This window comes from Schistocerca nitens, chromosome 5 (genome assembly GCF_023898315.1).
Source record: "Schistocerca nitens isolate TAMUIC-IGC-003100 chromosome 5, iqSchNite1.1, whole genome shotgun sequence".
NCBI lineage: Eukaryota > Metazoa > Arthropoda > Insecta > Orthoptera > Acrididae > Schistocerca > Schistocerca nitens.
In genome coordinates this window covers 418,622,451-418,645,026 of record NC_064618.1, presented here as the reverse complement: position 1 = coordinate 418,645,026, position 22,576 = coordinate 418,622,451, and the positions used below count along the sequence as shown (strand labels likewise).

At 42.6% G+C, this 22,576-nt stretch overlaps 1 protein-coding gene across 3 annotated transcripts in view; it reads left to right on the top strand.

Annotated features, from left to right (window-relative positions):
* LOC126259558 (neural cell adhesion molecule 2) overlaps nt 1-22,576 on the top strand; it is a 623,716-nt gene that overhangs the window by 518,356 nt on the left and 82,784 nt on the right. For all 3 annotated transcript variants that reach the window (XM_049956450.1, XM_049956452.1, XM_049956451.1), the window contains exon 11: nt 13,464-13,603. In XM_049956450.1, the coding sequence (XP_049812407.1) occupies nt 13,464-13,603 (140 nt within the window). The remainder of the gene's footprint in view (nt 1-13,463; nt 13,604-22,576) is intronic.

The following is a 22,576-nucleotide window of genomic DNA, read 5'->3' as shown; positions in this document are numbered from 1 at the left end:
GCGGCGCAGTAACGCCACAATAAGTCAGCGAGGCCGCGAGCCGCCGCATTTGGTATTCAGAGCGCGGCTTGTTGCGGAGTTTTCCAGCGGCGGCGTCGTTCGTAGCCGGAGGACGGGGGCCCGCACCGGCGGTGTGGGGGCGGTGGGGACCGGGGTGGCCGCGGCGAAAGTTACCGCCCCTCTTTTCACGCCGCCGCTCTTGGCGAGAAGCTCCGAGCGACACCAACACTACAGGCGTCAGTTTGTATCATAAAGCCAGCCCCGGCGTCCTTCTTAAATAACTTGATCTACTACTGGCGGCGCGGCCCTTGGCAAGGCGAGCGGTGAGCCCTGGGGGGTGGGGGGGGGGGGAGGAGGGTGGATCCCGTAGCACGGGATATGACGGGAATAGAGCGCGGGGAGGAAGCGCAGGGGTGAGCGGCCGCGGCAAGTGCATGCAGCCGGGGTGAGGGATGCGTCGAAAATCGGGCGACGTCGGTGGGCGCCCGCGGCGGCTGAAGATGTCGACAAAGTGAATTATACATGAGTTGAACTAAAATATGGAAATTCGGGGTGACACGAAGTACGGCCTGGAAAAAGGCTAGCGTCCTCGCGCGCGCGTGTCCGAGGGAAAAGGGGGAGCAAAGTGGGTCGCGTTCATAACCGTATGCTGACAGAAAACGAGACAGAGGGACAGAACACAGAGAGAGAGAGGCAAAAGCAAGAGCGAGAGAGAGAGATGGGAAGGAAATGCTTCAGAGATCTGGAGGCAACTGACCAGTCCTGATGAAGTCTGGAGGGACTAAGAAAGAACGGACAATAGGAAAGGACAAGGTCGGAGAATGCGTTACTCGTGAGAAACTGACGCTCGCGGAATATTGATGATTTTTACGGTTATGATACTGGGCTGTAAAAAGCAAATATAAGCAGCACATAAACTACTTTTATAGCACAGGGACATGCTCTCTCGACCGCCTGCCGGTATATCCCCGGCCCGATCTTCGAAAAATTTCGGCTATGGGCGGGGGGTTGGGGGGGAGGGGGGGGGAAGGGAGGGGACGGAGCGGGTTGTAAAACATAAATATCGTATACTGTAAAATGTGTTAATATTCCGCTACCGCGGGCGGCTTACGAGGGGTTCCATCGGTTCTAATTCACAAGCTCAATACTTACATAGTCCGCTATAATAACTATCCTGTAGTAGTGAAGCAGTTTATGCAGGGTAACAGTTATTGAACTATATGAAGGAAACGTACATTAATTACAGACTACAGCGTGCACACACTTTATTCCACATGTAAACGTCGTTACAGATATTCGGATTTAGGTTGTGACATGTTCGATATGCCTGCCATCCTTGGCGACGATTGGGTGCGGACGAACAGCGAAATTCTGCACGTCCCGCTGAAGTGTCGGAACATCGATCCTGTCGATGACCTCCTGAACGGTTCTTTTCAGCTCAGCAGTAGTTTTGGGATTTACTGATGTACACCTTTTCTTTAATATAGTCCTACAAAAAAGTGTTGCTTGTGCTGAGATCCGGAGACTATGGCAGCCAATCGAGGCCCATGCCAGTGGCCTCTGGGTCCTGCAGAGCCAGAATGCGGTCCCCAAAGTGCTCCTCCAGGACATCAAACGTTCTCCTGCTTCGATGGATTCGAAATTCGTCTTACATGAACCACAAGGCATAATGCACCGATTATTCCGTGACTTGACATTGCAGCACACCATACAGTCACCCGTTGAGGGTGAAGTGACTTCTCAATCACAAAATGTGGAGTCTCAGTCCCCCAAATGCAGCAATTTTGCTTATTGACGAACCCATCCAAATGAAAGTGGGCATAGTCGTTAAACCAAACCATGCATGCGCATACTAATTTCCGTCGTGCCCCGCGACCAACGATTCACTTTGAACGTCCTAACGCAAACCATTCAGATGTTATGAAGATTTTATTTCATATATTTCAATAATTTTCATCCTCTACTAAGGCTGATACGCCAAAACAACAATACAGATCGAACCCTACATGAATTTTAAATGACCTCATTGCTGGTGTAGCAACAATATAAGCTACTACAGGGAATTTAGTTTTGTATATGATGCAAAGTAAAAAGTCATGGCACTGAAGATTATTCTGACACCTTTCTAAAATCTCACAATGTATACTGCAGTTGACACCGAAGCTAAATCGGAATCCCGTCAACGAACTGAAGATGTTAATAGCATTGAGCCGCACTTCTCACCTCATATTCAGATTGTTGTTGTGGTCATCTTCAGTATGCTTTGATACAGCTCTCCATGCTACTCTAGCCCGTGGAAGCCCCTTCGATTCCGAATAACAACTGCAACCTATATCCTTCTGAAAATGCTTACTGCACCAATCTCTCCGTCTCACTTTACATCTTTTGCCTTCCACACCTCCCTCCAATACTAAATTGGCGATCCCTTGATGTCTCAGAATGTGTCTTATCAACCGATCCCTTCTTCTAGTCAGGTTTTGCCACAAAACTGTTTAACATCCATGTTTCGCTGAAATCTACAGTCGATATTAACACACCTGTTCTCTTCAGAAACGCTCTCCTTTCCGGTTATAGTCTACATTTTATATCCTTTCTACTTTGGACATCAACAGTTATTCTGCTGCCCAAATAACTGAACTCATTTAGCACTTTAAGTATCTCGTTTCCTAATCAAATTCCCTCAGCTTCACCTGATTTAATTCGACTCCTCGTTTTGCTTTAGTTGATGTTCGTCTTATATTCTCCTTTCAAGACACTGTCCATTTCATTGAAGTGCTCTTCCAAGACCTTTGCTGTCTCTGGGAGAATTACAAGTTCATCGTCAAATCTCAAACATTTCATTTCCTCTCTCTCATCTTTAATTCCTACTCCAAATACTTTTTTTTGTTTCGTTTACTGCTCGGTTAATGTATTAATTGAATAACGTCGGGGGCAGGCCACAACCCTCTCTCACTATATTCTCAACTACTGCATCCCTTTCATGTTCCTCGACTCTTATATCTCCTGTCTGCTTTCTATACAAATTGTAAAAAGACATTCGCTCCCTGCATTTTACCCCTGTTACCTTCAGAATTTCGAGGAAGTATTCCAGTCAACAGTGGCAAAAACTTTCTATAAGTCTAGTTAATTAATATGGCGACATTAAGATCTGCTCAATGCCTCATTTCGATTATACAGTATATTTTGTAAATCTCCACTCATGTTTGCATCGTCGGTGTCGCAAGCAAAGCGTGGATCAAAACGTAATGCCTCCTCTGTCATAAAAAATGTAATAATGAACGTATAACTGCGGTACTGGTGCGTATCATAAACTCAACAGTCCTTTACACAGAACTACCGATCAAAATAGTCATCATGCATTTGCATACGATTGTGCCACCTTAGAACCCAGGCATCAAACCCAGTCTGGAAGAAAAAGCTTTTTTGCTCTTTGACCCATGATATCAAAGCTCTTTTAACCTCAACCACGAAGGAAATATAAGGGTACGCTGCAATGTACACAGCAATGTGCAGCTTCGGGTGAAGATATTCAGTAACGGAGAAACGGACATTGCAGATAAGCAGCACAACGTCCAGACAACGTCATCTGTCATGGGTGCCAATAGAGTACTTGATGATGATGCGATTTGAGCAGACAGGCGCATTAGTGTTCGCAATAAACTGCGTAACCTTTCTGTTTAATGTCATGGTCAAGAAGCAAAACCATGAAATTTTGCAAACTAGACTCAAAGATGATGCAAATGTGTGCAAATGAATTGAGCCTATGTTGAACGGCATTGCTGCATAGAGGACAGTCCGAGCTATGATCTATACTAATTCCTCTTTGATATATTCGTTATTAATTTTTTGTGGCACAACAGCATTACTTTTAGATCCATCCTTGTATTTCCCAATAACCATCAGGTATACGACAGTGAGAGGTTACTAGCACACAACACAAAAAGAAAACTGGAAGTGAGCGTTTAGTATCTAATTGCTTGGAGAAAACATGAGTAATCGGAAAATTCTATGATACTTGATTGAGCGACAACGCATCGGCCAATAGCTCTTGAAAAAAACATGTAAATGCGCTACTACCATTTGATGATAAACTTTATTTCTGAATCCGGTAAACTGCGAGGGTTATTCGGAAAATGTGGTGTACGTACTGTAAGACCTTCGGTACACACACCCTCAGATTATTTGACTTGTCGCTGTAGCGAAGTAGGCGAGTGTGAGCAATATGTCTCGTGGTCTTATCGTGGCGTGTTTATCTTCTGCCGTTAAGTCAGACGATAAAAATGCCACTTGCACGCTTAAAGTAGCAGATTGACGGTGACCACCTTTAAACGGAACTTGATTAATTTTCACACACATGTATTAAAATAATAAAAAATATAGATATTACGTAACTTGATTCTGGATGCTGTTTACAATTGACAATCTGAAGTTCCTTTGGTCTTGGTACGTTAATCTTATTCTCACATATCTCTGATACTTGACAAAGTGTCTACACATTTCTCTTCATGGCTCTGTACAGGAATAAGATAATCTTATTAGGCGCAGACTGAAACTTGACTACAGACTAATGCAGACTGACTAATCGGAGGTCTGTACACTCGTTATAATACCTCGAGCGTTCAGGTATCACTGCGCGAGTGTGATCCACGAGGAGAAAAGGTTCTGCGTTAGCAGCAATCTCATTGGCTGCGTTACATATTAATACGCGGATCGGCGGAAGCAGAATTTGGTCCGTCTCTAAGACAGCGCCATCTCGTAGTGCGGAGACGGACGAGCGCTGCGCCTGCGCTGTTGTGCTTAGCGGGGCGCGCTCTATTGGGAAAGTTGTGTACGCGCTGAGTACGCGGAACCATGTACACAACAGAAAGTAAGGAACGATCGGTCGCGAAGTGGGAAATGCACTGAAAATCTGATGAAGCTTTGCACAGATGCGTTGGGCACTGTTTCTAGTACGCCCGTCGATCGCATCATGTCGGTCTTTTCATTTCTGAGCTCACAGTGAGAACGTAAAGATGGCTAGAAACTACCGTCCCCCTCCAAGCATGAGGACCTGGCGAAAGATTGCGCCTGAAGCTATGAAATTCACATAACATAACTGTCATGCGGTTGGTTGTACACGATAATTCTCGGCCGCACTCTGCAGGGGCAATGAAGATACTCCTGCAGCGTTTACGATAGGAAGTGTTTGATCACCCACAACACAGCCCGTAATTGGCTACCCCTGAGGTTCATCTCTGCTCAAATGAACCGCTGGCTATGAAGACATTATTTTGACACAGACAACGAGCTGCAGTACAGAGTAGAAAATTGCCGAAAAGCACTTCAAATGGCTCTAGGCACTATGGGGCTTAACATCTGAGGTCATCAATCCCCTAGACTTAGAACTACTTAAATCTAGCTAACCTAAGGACATCACACGCATCCATGCCCGAGGCAGGATTCGAACCTGCAACCGTAGCAGCAGCGCGGTTCCGGAATGAAGCGCCTAGAACCGCTCTGCCACAGCGGCCGGCTCGAAAAGCACTGGCGGCTGTCTTTTTATGACGAGGGAATTGACAAGTTGGTGCAACGATACGACAGATGTCTAATTCTGAACCGCGACCGTGTAGGGAAGTACCTGGAAGGTGTAGCTAACCGTTGCAAACAGTTTCCATTTTTACTGTGGTTTCCATTTCGCGACCTATCGTTCCTTACTTTACGAATATCCCTCGTACTTCGAACAATCAAGTGATGCAGTAATTTCACCACTTCTTCAATGGTTTTACGAATTATCATACAGCCATAGTATTCTCAATATGCAATCTAATAGCTTTAAAACTCGAAGTGTTTCTCTAATAGATGCACAGCGTTACATTAACTGAGTGTCCAATAATTTCTGTAACTCTTTCTCAGTACTTTTCTTTCCTGCTAGAACTACCGCAAGTCTTCAGGTATTTGGTAATCTTAATCATGTGTCAAATGAGACATCGGTCGAAGACTACATTAAAAACAGCGTTGTGGTTGTAATGTCGCAACCAAAGTAAACAGATGAAAGTAACTGAGACTGAAATGTGTAGGACACTTACCTGTACTAAGCAGCTTTCAGTTTGCTCTGGAGAGGTTGTTCATTGAACACTTGAGTGGTCAAAAAATTTTACCTTCTTAACCAGCAGAACTGAGATGGTTCTGTAATTCAGATAACCGTTGCTAAGTTATTTTCTGCACATGTTGTACCACAGTCATGATCTTAAGGTAATGCCTTTAATTACAGTTATCATAATCGTGTTTGATGGACTTGTAGCAGCTCACTGGTTCAACCTACAAGTCATCATTAGTTGCGAAAATAGCACGTTAAACAATCATCCTGTGCCTATATTGCTAGTCTTTTATGGTAGTGATTCTGATGACATTGTTGTAAGTCCCTCAACTGTGATCAAAACAGTTGTGAATAAAGAAATGTTTTCCAAAATAAATCTATTTGACAGTCGTCAAATATAAGTGAACGTTAAGATCATCGTTTACATCTCGGCTGTTAATTACTTCATGTGCAAACATTTGTTCATTACAAATACACGACTGGCAAGCTATTGGCAGATATAATCAGTGAGAGCTTGTAAACACATGCTGCTGACATTTTCAGTTTCCCTAGAAAAAGCTCGAATCGTCAAGCTTCACACTCACGGTTATGAAATTTGAAATATTACAGGACATGCTGAACATCTCGTGATTACATTTATTCCTTTATAGCCTTTTTCCTAGGCTGCTATTGTAAACTGCTGACTAAATTGTACCTAAGAGGAACAGAGTACGCGACGTAGTGAATGAAGATATCTTTGGTTGTAAAAAGGAAGTAGTATCTATGTTTAGTCGAAAGAAGGGAAATTAAGAACAAACAGAAACCATTCTTGCCATTTCTTGAGCAAATAGAAATCTTCGAGGGAGAGAAATACGAAAACTGCTCGAAATACTAAGAACAGAAGGACAAAGCCACACGGGCATCCTGCTCTGTCTACAAGTAACATACTAGGTATAATGTGGAAACTCGAAAATTCCAATGTGGTATTATATTTTGTTGTAATTTCTACGTAACGAGAGTGTCAAAGAATTGAAAGTAGCTCTGAAAACATGTACGAAATAACAAGATACCCAAACCAAAGTTTGTAGACTAAACTTTCCTGTCTTAGATGTTTAAGACTCCGGGTAAACAAACCAAACATCAAAGGAAAGTAGTGTAAAGCAGATTACCAACAAGCTAAATATATTATATTTGATCAGAAGTCCTCGGGCACCTCTAAGTGATGGGGAATTTAAATGTCACGATTCACGATCTCGATTTCGAAGAGTGAAGGGCGAGAGGTTTCAGTAGTAGCGGAGTAAACGACGAACGCAAGGTGTTTTTCTCTGTTGTTATTAGTCTGTTGCTGACAGTGGACGTACTTGCAGAGAATTTGTATCGTGTATCCGCAGAACAGAATACGTTAGCCGAAATAATACAGTAATCTTTCGTAACTAATATACGCCTTCTACAGTACGTAATTAGTAGTAAATCGTTGTTTTGTTTATGTAGTAATATCAGACTGTTGACTATAGTTTCGTCACTCGGCCAGCGACAGATTCGTTGAAGGGCGTTAGCCTTGTTTGTACACAGGCGACCTGCCTAACACCAGATGTATCGATTGGCTGTGTCTCACTGCCTCCTCCTTCAGGAAAGTTATACTCGGAACCGAGAGCTGGACGAAACCCGAAGTAGAAAGCACCGAAATATTTAACAAGACATGAAACTTATATCGAAAAGACAGAACAGACGCCATAGGAGGGGGAATGTTCATTGCAGTTGGCGAAAATATTGTCCATCGAGTCGAGCCTGACTTACGAAGTTATCTGGACACGAGTAACAGGCATAGGTGAACTGAAGCTAACTATAGGAAGTTTATACCCGTCACCTGATCCACCGTACCAGTTGTGGAATCTTTGCAAAAAGCTGTGTGCTCAGTGTTTGGAAATTCTCAGATCATGCAGTCTTAACTGGAGACATCTTTGACATACCGACTACAAACTGCGACGTCCATGGATTCATTACAGATGATGCGTAGAGACATTCTTGTCAAAAAGTTCTGAACACGTTTTCCAAAACTGTCCTATTTAGTTAGTTAGTTAGTATCTAATTCGATAACCCTCACGAAATGATAATACTTTAGCCGCAAACATGCCTGATTATCGACAATGTCAGCATAGAGACAAAGATTACCGATTATGACGTAATCATAACGACGGTCGTTACTAAAGTTAACAAAATTCATCAAGAGGACGGAAAGAGTACTTTGCTGAAATAAGGATATAAGAAGTTAGCGTCTTACTGAGACAATGACTGGACATCATTTAGTTCCAATGTGATGGACGTGGAGGAATTATGAACAGATTTTGAACTGACTGTAAATCGCACTCTGAAGGAATACGTTGACGAGCAGGTGATTTAAGAACAGAGAAAAGCATCGTTGTTTATTAACAAAATCAGGAAAATGCTGTGGAATTAAAAATTAATGCACGCTCGGTTCAAGAAAGAACGCAAAAATGTCGACAGGCAAATGTTTTTTAATTTTCCTGCGTCTATAGAGATCGATGAGCGAAGCATATAACAACTTCAAACGTCATATCGTATCAATATTTATTGCTGAGAAACAGAGAAAATTCTGGCCCTACGCAAAGTCACTAAGCTGTTCCATGGCTTCTATCCAGTCACTCGTCAACCACCCTGGTACGGCAGTAGAAGATAGCAAAAGAAAAGCTGAACTTCTAAATTTCGCATTTAAGAAGGCATTCAAACAGGAAGATCGTAGAGACATGCCATCGTTTGACTGTAGCACAGACTCTCACATAGATAACGTAATAACAGGTACCCCTGGCGTAGAGAAGCAGCTGATAGCAACTGAAGTCGCCAGGTCCGATTACTCTACAGTAATGGCCCCATACTTACATTTCAATTATCGTCAGTCTCTCGCGCGGAGTAAAATCCGAAGAGACTGAAAAAAAAAAACAACGATGGTGACTCTGGTACATAAGAAGGGTAAAAGATTGTATCCAGAAAATTACAGCCGAATATCCTTAACACGGGTTTGCTGGATAATTCGTGAGTATATTCTAAGTTCTTATATAATAAACTTCCTTGAGAAAGAAAAGCACGTTGTCTTCGACGTCAAGTGTTCATCAGAGAGCCCGCATGTCGTGGTCGTGCGGTAGCGTTCTCGCTTCCCACGCCCGGGTTCCCGGGTTCGATTCCCGGCGGGGTCAGGGATTTTCTCTGCCTCGTGATGGCTGGGTGTTGTGTGCTGTCCTTAGGTTAGTTAGGTTTAAGTAGTTCTAAGTTCTAGGGGACTTATGATCACAGCAGTTGAGTCCCATAGTGCTCAGAGCCATTTGAACATTTTTTTTTCATCAGAGATCAGGATACGGCCAGGAGAGCCCAGACAAGTGGGATAGGACCGCTATTATTCTCTATATACGAGGGTGAGTCAAATGAAAACCTTCAATTTGTAATAAGAAATCGAAATTTCGCGCCGTTATCCTGCAGGGTGGTAAGCGTGCCAGAAACAGCATGCAGAATGGTCTGTAGGTGGCAGCATAGTGCAGATGCACACATACCGTCGCAGTATCAGTATAAAGATGGCCCTCCCACTGGCGACTTCCACCAGGGAAGAACAGCGTTCTGTTATTCGGTTTTTGCGTAGTGAAGGTGTGAAACGTATTGAAATTCGTCGACGTGATGCATGTTTGTCACAGCAGCAAATCTATGATTGGAGTAGAAAGTTCGCAAATGGTGTGACTTCAGTGGAAGATGCTCCTCGTCCAGGTCAGGCACAACGAGTTGTAGCTCCACAGAACATTGCAGCAGTTCAAGCCATAGTGAAGGAAAACCTCCGAGTGACACTGAATGACACTGCAGCATGTTTACAGATTAGTCTTGGGTCAGCACACTACATTGTGCATGATGTGCTCCAGTTTCACAAAGTGTCTGCAAGATGTGTGCCACGGCAGCTGACTCCTGAAATGAGAGAACGACGTGTCGATGCTTGTGAAGAAATTCTTCGGCGCTTTGAACGAGGTGATCGCTTCCTTGCAAGAATCGTTACTGGGGACTAATCCTGGGTTCACTTTCACCAACCGGAAACGAAGAGAGCGAGCAAGGAATAGCGCCATACCCCGTCACCAATACCAAAGCAGTTTCGAACAGATCCATCAGCAGGGAAGGCTATGTTGACTCTCTTTTGGGACGAAAAAGGCGTAATTTTGGAGCATTACATGCCTAGAGGAACCACTGTCACCAGTGCATTATACACAGATCTTCTAAAAAATCGTCTGCGGCCTGCAATCAAATTAAAGCTGCTGTCAGCAGGTGTCCTTTTGTAACATGACATTGTAAGGCCCCACACTGCCCGTACAACAGTTGCAACAATCACAGACCTGCATTTTGTGTGTCTTCCTCATCCACCATACTCAATAGACCTTGCCTCAAGTGATTTCCACATGTTTGGATCACTCAAAGACGCAATGGGAGGAAAGAAGTTCCGTTCTGGTGAAGAGGTACGCCAAGCTGTGCATGAGTGGTTGCGCGTACTACCAAAAGAATTTTTTTCTAAAGGAATTTATGCAGTTTTTGAGCGCTGGAGAACTTGAATTGAGCGTGGGGGAGATTATGTTGAAAAGTGACACGGCTTTCTTCCACTTCTGCACAATAAATTATATTTTAAAAAATATTTAAGGTTGTCATTTGACTCACCCTCGTATGTAAATTATTCGATGTATATGCTGAGCAACAATATGAAGGTGTTCGCTGATGACTCTATAATATGCAGGAAAGTATTGTGGTCGAGTGACTACAGAAGGATACAGGGTGACTGAGATAAATCTGAATTTGGAGTGACTGATGCAGCTTGCTCTAAGTGTTGGAAAATGTAAGTTAATGCAGATAAGGAGGAGAAACAAATTTCCATTTACATCTACATACAAATTCTGCAACCACCATAAAACTCCCAATCATTTCCCTTCCGAGTCCATTCGCATATGGAGTGAGAGAAAAATGACGGTCTATGTGCCTCCGTACGAGTCCTAATTTCTGTAATGTTCGAATGGCGTGCTGCTTGATACGCTCACGTCGATTAAATATCCAGGCGTAGCGTCACAAAGCGGTATGAAATGAAGTGAGCACATAATGTTACTCTTCTATAAGCGTGACGCCTATAGAATATCGCTGCAAACCGTTCAAGATTTCTAGTCGAGTGTTTGGGATCCCCACCAGCCCGGGTTAAAGGATGACCTCGCAGTAATTGTGGTGGCTTTGTTACCTGTAGTTTCGTTCAACAGTGAGTATTACGGAGATGCTTTGTGATCTGAAACTGGAATACCTGTTGAGGTGGCAAAATATGCAGGTGACTGCTGCCAGCATAATATGGCGTAAGGAAGGCGAAATCAAGATAAGAGAATTTAAGGGTCTTACAAAGGCATTCAGAACATTAATTCTTAAGTCGCTCCAGTTGCAAGTGGAACAGGAAAGGAGCTGACAAGTAGTGGTACAAGGTATCGTCCGACATGCACCATACGGTGACGCGCCCAGTGTGTATGCTGTTGCGTCACTCATGTCTGACCCAAGTGAGGCTGTAACTGCTCCACGTCTCCAGAGCTGCGACCGAGCGAGATGGCGCTCGCATTCGGGAGGACGACGATTCAAACCCGCGCCGGGCCATCCAAATTTAGCTTTTCCGTGATTTCTCTAAATCGCTATAAGCAAATGCCAGGATGGTTCCTTTGAATGAGCGCGGCCATCCTTGACAAAAGCCGAGTTCGTGCTCCATCTCTAACCTCTCCAGTCCCGAAGATAAACAAAGAATGGAAAAATATTTCAGTCACTTTTTTGTGTAGTTGATCTCAAAGTAACACAAAAAAACTGATTTTTAAATTTTATTTTAAACAATGTTTTGAATGTACACACATGTGTACATTGGGTCTTAACGGAGAAAAAAATGCCCATCTCGTAGTATTTTCATATTTTTATTTACAATGAAAAATGTTCACATTACTTCTCATTTTTATGTACACATTACATTTTATGAACACGTTACTTCTCATGTTTAAGGAATTTAGCAAAACAATTGTTTTTTAATACGCACAAATAAACTTTGCACTTTTCACACGTTATGCGATAACGTGACTTACACCCTGGTAGCCGAAACCTTGAGGCAAAAATACTCTCAATATATTCAGGAAGGTGGCCAACCCTGTCACATTTGCTTTCTCTAGTTGGCTTTGGCGCAATTCATCGTCGTTTTGTGTGGTTTTATACTCCTCATCTTCATCAGATCTGCTGACATTATCCCGTGCTACACTCGGAAAAATTTCTTTCGACATTTCCAGTGAGTCTACAATTTTTGAAGACTTCACCAAGTCGTGGGCCAAGTGAATTCTGAAGTTAATGAGAGACATCCACTTTTGTTTTGGTATCCCTTCTTTTTGACAACACCTTTTGAACATAATCCATGAATTAATAGTGGCACACCAGTACGTTCCGGTGCAGTTGGAAGTTCATCAACTGAATCCTCGTCTTTATCTGACAAGGTACTCAAATCACTAGTCTCAAGTAGTTCCGTAATTTCATCGTCTGTCAGAGCTGAGAATTGAAAATTAAGTAAAGTAAAGGTAACTGTTGAAGTAACTGAATAATGAAATGAAAGTGAACCTAGTAAAAAAAAATTAAAAATTTTAGAGCTTTTACTGAGATTATAGATTACATGTCCATCATGCTATCCGTATCACCCACAACGACTTTGCTCCTACTCTACCGCATTAGTAGCTAACCTTTCAGATTTAGATTACGTTTTACATTACGATTTCGGAGTGAGATCAGTCTTAGCAGTAGTACCACTACATTCTGTGAGCTAAGACCTTATGTACACAAATGTGTACTTCAAATTCAACAGTCGATGTTTGTAAAACTACGAAACTATCGTTTTAGTTGCATGCACGTATCACTTCCTTGGTGTCTTTTTTGGAGTAAGTCACAATAAAAACGGCAATACAATTAAAAAACGAATATTAAAACTGAATTTACCTTTCTCGCGTGTCGCAGATGACGCTATCCTTAAGATCGGAAGTTTCAGGATGCGAGAAAACCCGCCAAAACTGACTTCCGCGTGACCTAGTGGCAAAAACAGAAACCGCATGATGTGCACAGTCATGCACATCAAGTCTCAATCCGGGAAAACGACACTTGGCAAGACGACGCTACAAAGACCTGATATGCACATCGGGACTGAAGAGGCTAAGGACAACGATGTCGAAGGGATGTTAAATCCAACATTCCATGCTTCCTTTTTGCAGGGCTACCCTGGACCTAGACCCACATACAAGAGGCGGAGAAATTTACCACGCAGGATGGCGACCGTGTGTGGCTGTGAGCTCGTGGTGAGCCTGTATATGTGTGTGCGTGTTCGCAGGGCCGTCGTCTGCGGCGCCGATGAACCCCGTCCTGACGGCGCTGGTGGCCACGGCGGCCGCGCTGCTCGCCGTAGTCTGCGCCGTCATCGTGGCCCTCTACCGCCGGCACCGGCACCGCCGCCAGCCGCGACACGACAAGGTCAGTAGCCGCCCTTGCAACCGCCTATGTGTGGCGTAGTCGACCTGCCGCCCCCCCCCTCCCTCCCCCCCGCCGCCTGTCACGTACATGTCACCTGCCTATCAACGTCCAGTATGCTCTGCTACCGAACGCCGCAACGCGTCTCGTCTCTTACACAGCCAGCTCAACTCGTTCAAAACAGACGCATCTAGTGACTCCTGGTACCACAGTACATCTACAGATACACACCATTGCCGGATTTAGTATCTTAAACATGTGGTTTTACCTGTAAAAATATCTACGTCGCCGAAGTCGTTAACAATGCGTAGGTGCTGGCTTCCGTCACGAACGTTGTCGGATGGAATTTTGCTTCACTTAAGGCGGGTAGGACGTCAAACGGGCCGACTTAGAGCAGGAGACGCACCACAGGACATTTCAATTTCCACTGCCTATACTTTTACAAGTAAATTCATAAAACTTTGTCAGCATGACCAGGAAGGATCAGAATTCACACTCATTTCAGCGGAAGTTCAAAAACATAACAAAATAAATTCTTTTACATGTGAAATTTCATCATTTTTTCACTTACTATTGGCTGCATTTGTTGCTAAAGGTACACTTTTCTTCATAAGAAAGAGAGATTCTTCGGTGAATTTTGTACAGCATGCAAACCATACTTACATACTCTAGAATCTATTTAACTTATGAAAAAGTGAATAAGCTGTTACGTATTAAACTTTGTGTTTATAAAAAATCAAATTTTGTAGTTAATTATCTCAATTTTTACCACAGTTTTTAATGGATTTGGAAAATTCTAGAGTTTCATACATCTGTAAGTATGGTTTGTATGCTGTGCAAAATTCATCAAAGAATCTCTCTTAGCCGTCCGGAGTGGCCGAGCGGTTCTAGGCGCTTCAGTCTGGAACCGCGCGACCGCTACGGTCGCAAGTTCGAATCCTGCCTCGCGCATGGATGTGTGTGATGTCCTTAGATTAGTTAGGTTTAAGTATTTCTAAGTTCTAGGGGACTAATGACCTCAGATGTTAAGTCCCATAGTGCTCTGAATCATTTGAGCCAATCTCTCTTACTTGTGAAGAAAAATGTACCTATAGCAACAAATGCAGGCAACAGTAAGTGACAAAATGATGAAATTTCATATGTAAAAAAAATTATTTTGTTATGCTTTTGAACTTCCGTTGTTATGAGTGAGAATCGTGAATACTTCCTGGTCGTGCTGACAAAGCTTCATGAATTTATCTGTAAATTTTATCTGGGAATTAAAATGTCTAGTGGTGCCTCTCCTGCACCAAGTCGGTCCGTTTGACGTCCTATCCCCCTTAAACGCACCTTATTAGGCACCAGTAAATCAGGCCACAGGTAAGCAGTCATATACGTAACAGCTCGAATTGAAGTCCACTGGTACGAAAACTTAATGACAAAAGTAACTTTAGCATGTCTTATTACAAAGAACTGCTTTAATAAAGTACATAAGATAACTGAAAGAAATATCCAACGAGACGAACAGAAATAACATTACCGCATTTCGTGGTAGTTCCCTTGGACATTACAAATGACGGGACATAGTTCGTAATCGGGCGTGCGAGGGGGAGAGTTGGAGGTTATCACTATTGACGCCAAAGCTTCCTGTGTTAAGTGCTCACATGTTAATCAGAAGGTTTGTAAGGATTTCTTGTCGCAGGGAGTCCCATTGCTCCACCAGCACTGTTAACAACTGTGGATGGATGTCGGTGCATGTGAAAGTCATGCAGTACGTCTCTCCAGTGCCTTCCACACATGCTCAATGGAATTTAAGTCGGGGGAAAGAGCGGGTTTCTCGTTACTCGAGCTCCTGCACCTGTGCTGTCGGATGTGGTCGCACAGTGTCATCTGTGTAGTGAAATAAAGATCGAATGCACCATTCAAATGACGCACGTGAGGAATGAGTGCTGCGTCACAACAATGGTGACCGGCGAAAGTGTACCGTGTTCAAAGATTTGGAGATCAGTACTGACCTGGACCATCAAACCGATCAAGTTCGACAGTTCCAGAATGAAATTTTCACCCTATAGTGGAGTGTGCGCTGATATGAAACTTCCTGGCAGATTAAAACTGTGTGCCGGACCGGGACTCGAACTCGGGACATTTGCCTTTCGCGGGCAAGTGCTCTAGCAACGGAGCTACCCAAGCACGACTCACGACCCGTCCTCACAGCTTTAATTCCGCCAGTACCTCGTCTCCTACTTTACAAACTTCACAGGAGCTCTTCTGCACACCTTGCAGAACTAGCCCCCTGGAAGAAAGGATATTGCGGAGTCATGTCTTAGCCAGAGCCTGGAGGATGTTTCCAGAATGAAATTTTCACCCTGCAGCGGAGTGTACGCTGATATGAAACTTCTTGGCAAGTTAAAACTTCCTCCTGGAGTGGTAGTTCTGCAAGGTGTGTAGAAGAGCTTCTGTGAAGTTTGTAAAGTAGGAGACGAGGTACTGGCGGAATTAAAGCTGTGAGGACGGGTCGTGACTCGTGCTTCGGTAGCTCAGTTGCTAGAGCACTTGCCCGCGATAGGCAAAGGTCTCGAGTTCGAGTCTCGGTCCGGCACACAGTCTTAATATGCCAGGAATCAGCGCACACTCCACTGCAGGGTGAAAAAAAAAAAAAAAAAAAAAAAAAACATTCTGGAAACATGCCACAGGCTGCGGCTAAGCCATGTCTCCGCAATATCCTTTCTTCCAGGAGTGCTAGTTCTGCAAGGTGTGTAGAAGAGCTTCTGTGAAGTTTGGAAGGTAGGAGATGAGGTACTGCCGGAATTAAAGCTGTGAGGACGGGTCGTGAGTCGTGCTTGGGTAGCTCAGTTGGTAGAGCATTTGCCCGCAAAAAGCAAAGGTACCGAGTTCGAGTCTCGGTCCGGCACACAGTTTTAATCTGCCAGGAAGTTTCATGTTCGACAATGTCAGACTTACCCTCAGATGGCGAAAGGTGGGAATATTTTCGAACATGATTATTTTACTAGTCCATACGTTATCTGGAAGCTTAATGTTGCAATAATGTACTGACATGCAAAGCTTTGAACACACTACAATCACTACAATCAAGGGTGCATCCATCACTGACTTCATTTTTATGGATGACAATGTGCAACGCCATCGATCAGCGGAGGTGGAGCACCTCTTAGAACTAGACGATACTTGCCGAACGGACTGGCCTGCACGTTCAACCGACTTGAATCACATCGAGCACGTGTCGGATGGGTTGTGGAGACGTATTGTAGACGTCGACATGTACGAGCGACCATCCAGCAATTGTCAACCGCCCTGGTGAGGAATAGAGTTCCATACCACATGAACTCCTTACGAACCTTGTGGCCAGCTTGGGAGTAAGTAGCAAAGCGTGCACTGCCGTCCCCGGTGATCACACACCCAATTAAGAGCTATGTCCCTCATTTTGTAATGTGGAGAGGAACACCATAAACAGCAGTTACTTCAGTGTAACTATTGTCTTTGAATAACAGTGTCATTTCTCTTAGTCTCATTGCTTATTTCTTTCAGTTACCTACTGTATGATTCTATGGAAGTCCCTTCTATGAGGGTCACTCGAAAAGAAGAAATGCACACTATTTTTGTAAAAATGCAGTTTTCATCCTGGATATGAGAAAGTTTTACAGTGTGTAAATATATCCTGCCCGCTTGTTTTCAAACTTAGTTCAACCTGTTCCCGTGAGTAGCGCCGTCACAGCATGTCTTCAAGATGGCTACTACACTTGACGTTCGTCAGAAGCAACGTGCTGTCATAGAATTCCTGTGCTGTGAAAACGAGACAGTGGTAAACATCCACAAGAGTTTGAAAAAGGTGTATGGAGATTCTGCTGTCGATCGCAGTATAGTTAGTCGATGGGAAAGCAGGTTACGTGATGAAAGCGGGCACGGCAATATTGAGGACTGTCGTCGCAGCGGCAGGCCTCGTACTGCATACAATGTGCAGAGAGTTACCGAATTGGTGACTGCTGTCAGACGCATACAGAAACGAATTGTCACGCTACGTTGGGATAGGGGAAGGAAGTGTTTGCAGAATACTGAGTGTTGGCGTTAAAAAGGTTTGTGCCAGGTGGGTTCCCAAGATGTTGACAGTGGCTCACAAAGAAACAAGAAAAACGGTATGCAGAGAACTTTTGGAACAGTACGAGAATGTTGGAGATGAATTTCTTTGAAGGACTGTGACAGGTGATGAGACATGGCTCCATCATTTTTCACCAGAGACGAAGAGGCAATCAATGGAGTGGTATCATGCAAATTCACCCAAGAAAAAAAAATTCAAAGCCACACCTTCTGCTGGAAAAGTTATGGCTACGGTGTTTTTCGATTCCGAAGGACTCTTACTTGTGGACATCATGCCAAGTGGAACCACCATAAATTCTGACGCATATGTGACGACACTAAAGAAACTTCAAGCTCGACTGAGTCGTGTTCGACCACATTGGCAAAAGCAGTATGTTTCGCTGTTGCACGATAATGCACAGCCACATGTCAGTCAAAAAACCATGGAAGTGATCACAAAACTCAAGTGGAGAACACTGAAACACCAGCCTTACAGTCCTGAGCTGGCTCCATGTGGCTATCATCTCTTTGGGAAACTGAAAGACTCTCTTCGTGTAACAAGGTTTGAAGATGATGACTCCCTTGTGCACGCTGCTAAACAGTGCCCCAACAGGTTGGTCCAGAATTTTACTGTGCGGGTATACAGGCGCTGGTTCCAAGATGGCATAAGGCAGTTGAGAGGGATGGAAATGATGCGGAGAAATGAAAATTTTGTTCCTAAAGGATGTATCTACACACTGTAAAACTTTCAAACATGTAGAATAAAAGATGGATTTTCAAAAAAATAGAGTGCATTTCTTTTGGAGTGACCCTCGTATGTATGTCAATTTCAATCGAGGTATGTTACCTAGCAGTGACACATCATGCGAAAGTTACTTTCGTCCTTGAGTTTTGCTCAACACTGTATCATCAGTTTTGTTATCCAGCGTACTTGTGAAGCCACTATCCGGCCATTGCGTACTACATAAGGGAGTCATCCCAACATGAAGCCACACTGACCCGGACAAAAATAAGTGCCGACTTGCTCTATATTTTGGCTGTCGAAGAGACGAGAGTGATTAAACATTTATAATGAAATTAGCAATCAGTATTTGGTTGAGAAGAGGAGGGGAGGTGATGACGTAAATTTCCCAGAGTGTACGCCATTGTCTGAAGTCTTATTACCAACCTCCCTGAAAATCTTAGTTGAGTGACGCCATGGGAAATGGTTAACGGTCATCCACCAGTCGAATGGGGACGTTATGCACGATTGTCTCATGGATACTTCCTGAGAAACTCGCTGTGTGCAGTCACCGAGCTTGAAGCTCTCCCTTATTACAGAAAAATGGGGAAAAGATGTCCGACTGCACAAGTACGGATCAGTTATTTACAAATCGTAGCACATAATACGTCGGAACAACGCAGCACCCTACCACTGCAATGGCGGTAATGCATGATTCCCGTATCCACCTCCACCATGTAGGTATAATAATGGGTGTAATCATGACGTCACAAACTTGAAACCGACGTTCGCTGTGTCAGCTGCCTCAAATATTAGCTTCTGGTGGAGGTAGTTTGATCAAAAATGTTGTACCAAAAATGCCACCTTTTGTCATTTACGGGTAAAGTGCAAATGAATCACATTTGATTCGAAAGCGGACTCGTTCAAGCGATAGTTTCTTTTCTGTACATGACTCTTAGTTACGCTGTTTGTCACTGTAGTGATTTTATTTCGGTCATTCGACTTTAGATGTCCTACGAAGCCAACATGAAAAGCTTTCTGGATGAACGCTGTGAGAAGGAAAGTTTGGAAACTGTCCGATCACACAAAAATAAGTTCTCAGCATTTTCAAGAGGACGGAATTTGAGTTTCTTCAGTCTATATCGAGGAAAAGCAAACAAGTTACAGCGTCATCAGCTATCGACACAAATACAGTACAAGAGCGTTTAAATGAATTATGAAAGCAGCTTTTCCCATCGCATACTTCTCTTCTTGGTTATTAGAAACGCATAACAAAAATAAAGTTACATTAACGGGGTCAAATGAATCGTAATTCTAGATCAAATACGCACGTGAGACCAGGAGAATGCTTGAAAATGCTTTTCTGACACTGTCTCATTCACTAACGCGCTGTTACATTTACTACTTAAAAAAACTGCCTCGTGCGCAAGAGATAAACTGGAACAAGAAGCAACTGTAAACAGTATTATGCAAATGATCTGCGCCATCGAACACGGTGGCACCGGCTTCAAAGCAGTGTAGAGCGTACACCTACAGCGCCATCTCCAGTTATTATGCCTCCATGGTTTTCATTTTATAAAAGGATTATCTATACCGAGGCAGCCAGTCACGTAGACTAAAGTGATTTGTTACAGTCTGTCCAGCCACGACAGGTTAGAAGAATACCTACAGAGGGCGAAATTGGATATTAGCACAAGATTGGTTGATTGGTTTGGGGTATAAAGGGACCAAACTACCGGGTCATCAGTCCCGTCTACAAGAGCTTGAAATTGTAACTGAAACAATGTGTGAAAAGCTGGAAGATAATATGCAGTAATGGAGAAAGCTTAAAATCAAATACTGAATTTCAAATCCTAACTCCACTTCATTGCCATTTAAAAGAAAAGAGGTTTATGTCTAAACCTGTGGTGAAGCGACGTATTTGTAAACGATGGGCAAGATTTGGACGAGAACAAGAACTCATATTGTCCCTGGCCTTTCCAGTTACTACCACATGTAAGTATAGGTAAATACAGAAAGCCGTAATTTGACTCATACGACTGCGATTTGAACCGTCCAGCACGCTTGTATATACCAAGCGTGCTGGGTGGTTCAAATCGCACGTCGAATTTATTCTGCTTGTCTATGAATAAATTGAGTAATCCAAAAATAAGAAGACCGTTAAGGGTTTACGGACCATTCATGGAGTTAATGAGGAAGAAAGAAGGAGAACATAAATTGTTTGGGGATTAGGCTTAATTTTCTTGTTTGAGCGTATATATATATATATATATATATATATGAATGGAAACGTAAGGCTCATATATATTAAAAAGCTTATGTTAGTAAACTGAATCAAGCATTCAAACGTATTTCTAATTCAGATTCTGTTCTCTCTTAATACTTAGAAAACGTCATATTTATTCTGCTGTAAATCGTACTGTCAGTGTATTGCAGAAATACCCTCCACACAAACTTCTGATTGTCTAGAATGTATTGTTTGATTCATACTTTATTAATTGCTTGAAAAGTGTGAAAGACTTCCATTTGGTCATTTTGAATAGTGACCGGCTCATGTAAAAAGCGTCGTCAGATAAATCATATTTATAAACATGATAAGAAATTACGTTGTTTGACAGCTTGATTATTTGATTATGCAAAATGAATGTGGCACACAAACTCTTCTATCAGCATCGAGTCAGTAATCACAATGACTTTTGTCGGTAGGAAGACTTCTTTTAAATAGGTCAACAGAAAGTCAGTCCATGTTAAACAGGAACAAAATAGGTAATTTGCACTTTTGTCAATAAGAGCTAAGAACAAAATTTTGCCTTATTAATGACATATATTCCATTTTAAATTAAAAGAATAATGGAAAAAGAAATATATTGCGTAGATATAAATTATTTTTCTTTATTAATATGTTCCTAGAACGTTTCTTAAAGGACCAGTGAGGAATGACACTGGAAGTACCACGGCTGAAGAGAGGCACGTGGCATATGAACATGAACAGTTTTCGTTCACTGCGCAAGGGCAAGGAAATTTTGCTTACGTAGCTACATTTAGCGTTTGTGAAAAAACTCACTGAACGTATAGCACGGCCAGCGACGGTTGTCAATAAACAGGGAAGGCGTAATTAACAAGATATTGGAAAGTTAATTAAGCATCCTTGTATGGAAGTGCAACTTAGAAGCACCACAGAAGATAGAAGATGCAAATATACGTGTAACATATTTTTCCGGAAGTCATCACGAAAGAAAAAATAAAAAAGCGAATGGAAAAAGCAAAAGGTAGCACTTGCAGATAAATGTTTACATGGTATCACGTAAAAATTACATTTATTCTAAATGAAATATTTTGATAAGCTTCTAGCCAGTAGGTGAAACAACTCCGTGTAGGTCTAAGATGAATCTAGTTCTATGTTACTTACGTTACAAACTTTAGATTGGAGACTTAAACGGTGTCGCTTACTGATATTTAGTAACCCTCTTTACGATGTGTTTAATGTCCTTAATTTTTCCCATGTGTAGAACTTGTAAAGAAATCTAGATTATTGTAAGTTAGTAAAGTTAATCTGTTTAGAATAATAGAAATGCCAGTCACAGACATATCATTGCTCCCACAAACAAGTCTATAGAACGGTAAAGGAAGACTGCTAACTGGAAGTGAACTCCTGAAACTCCTGTCAAGTAACTGGTGAAGTGCTGTTAAACAGGATCGCTAAAAGTTGAGCAGATGTGGGTTTATTCCAACGAAAATATCCTCTTAATGCCTCATTTCTTATTTACAATGGTTGTTAAAAGAAATCTTTCTATGTTGAAGAAATACGTGAATACTACAACGAAAAGACAAAATATAAACTTAGAAGTTTATTTTCTAAAGAGAACAATATTATCCAAGCACACTGCAATCTCCAATAGATACAGAATGAAACAGCAGACACACTGGTGGAATAAGTCATTATTAACCAATAGAAATGTACATGAGAGAAATAGATGTACGGGAATCTGGACTTAAAATGTCATAGATACATTCCTCAAGACCATCAAGAGTTTGTGAGTGAATGTTATCAACATTGCCATTTTTCAAAACTCAGACAAATCATCAGGGGCTAAAAAATTGGTTCTTGGAAGTATTTCTGTCTGTCCGCGACAAAGTACATGGAATGTTGGTGTGAAGAAAGATGGGAGCATAGCGAAGTAATG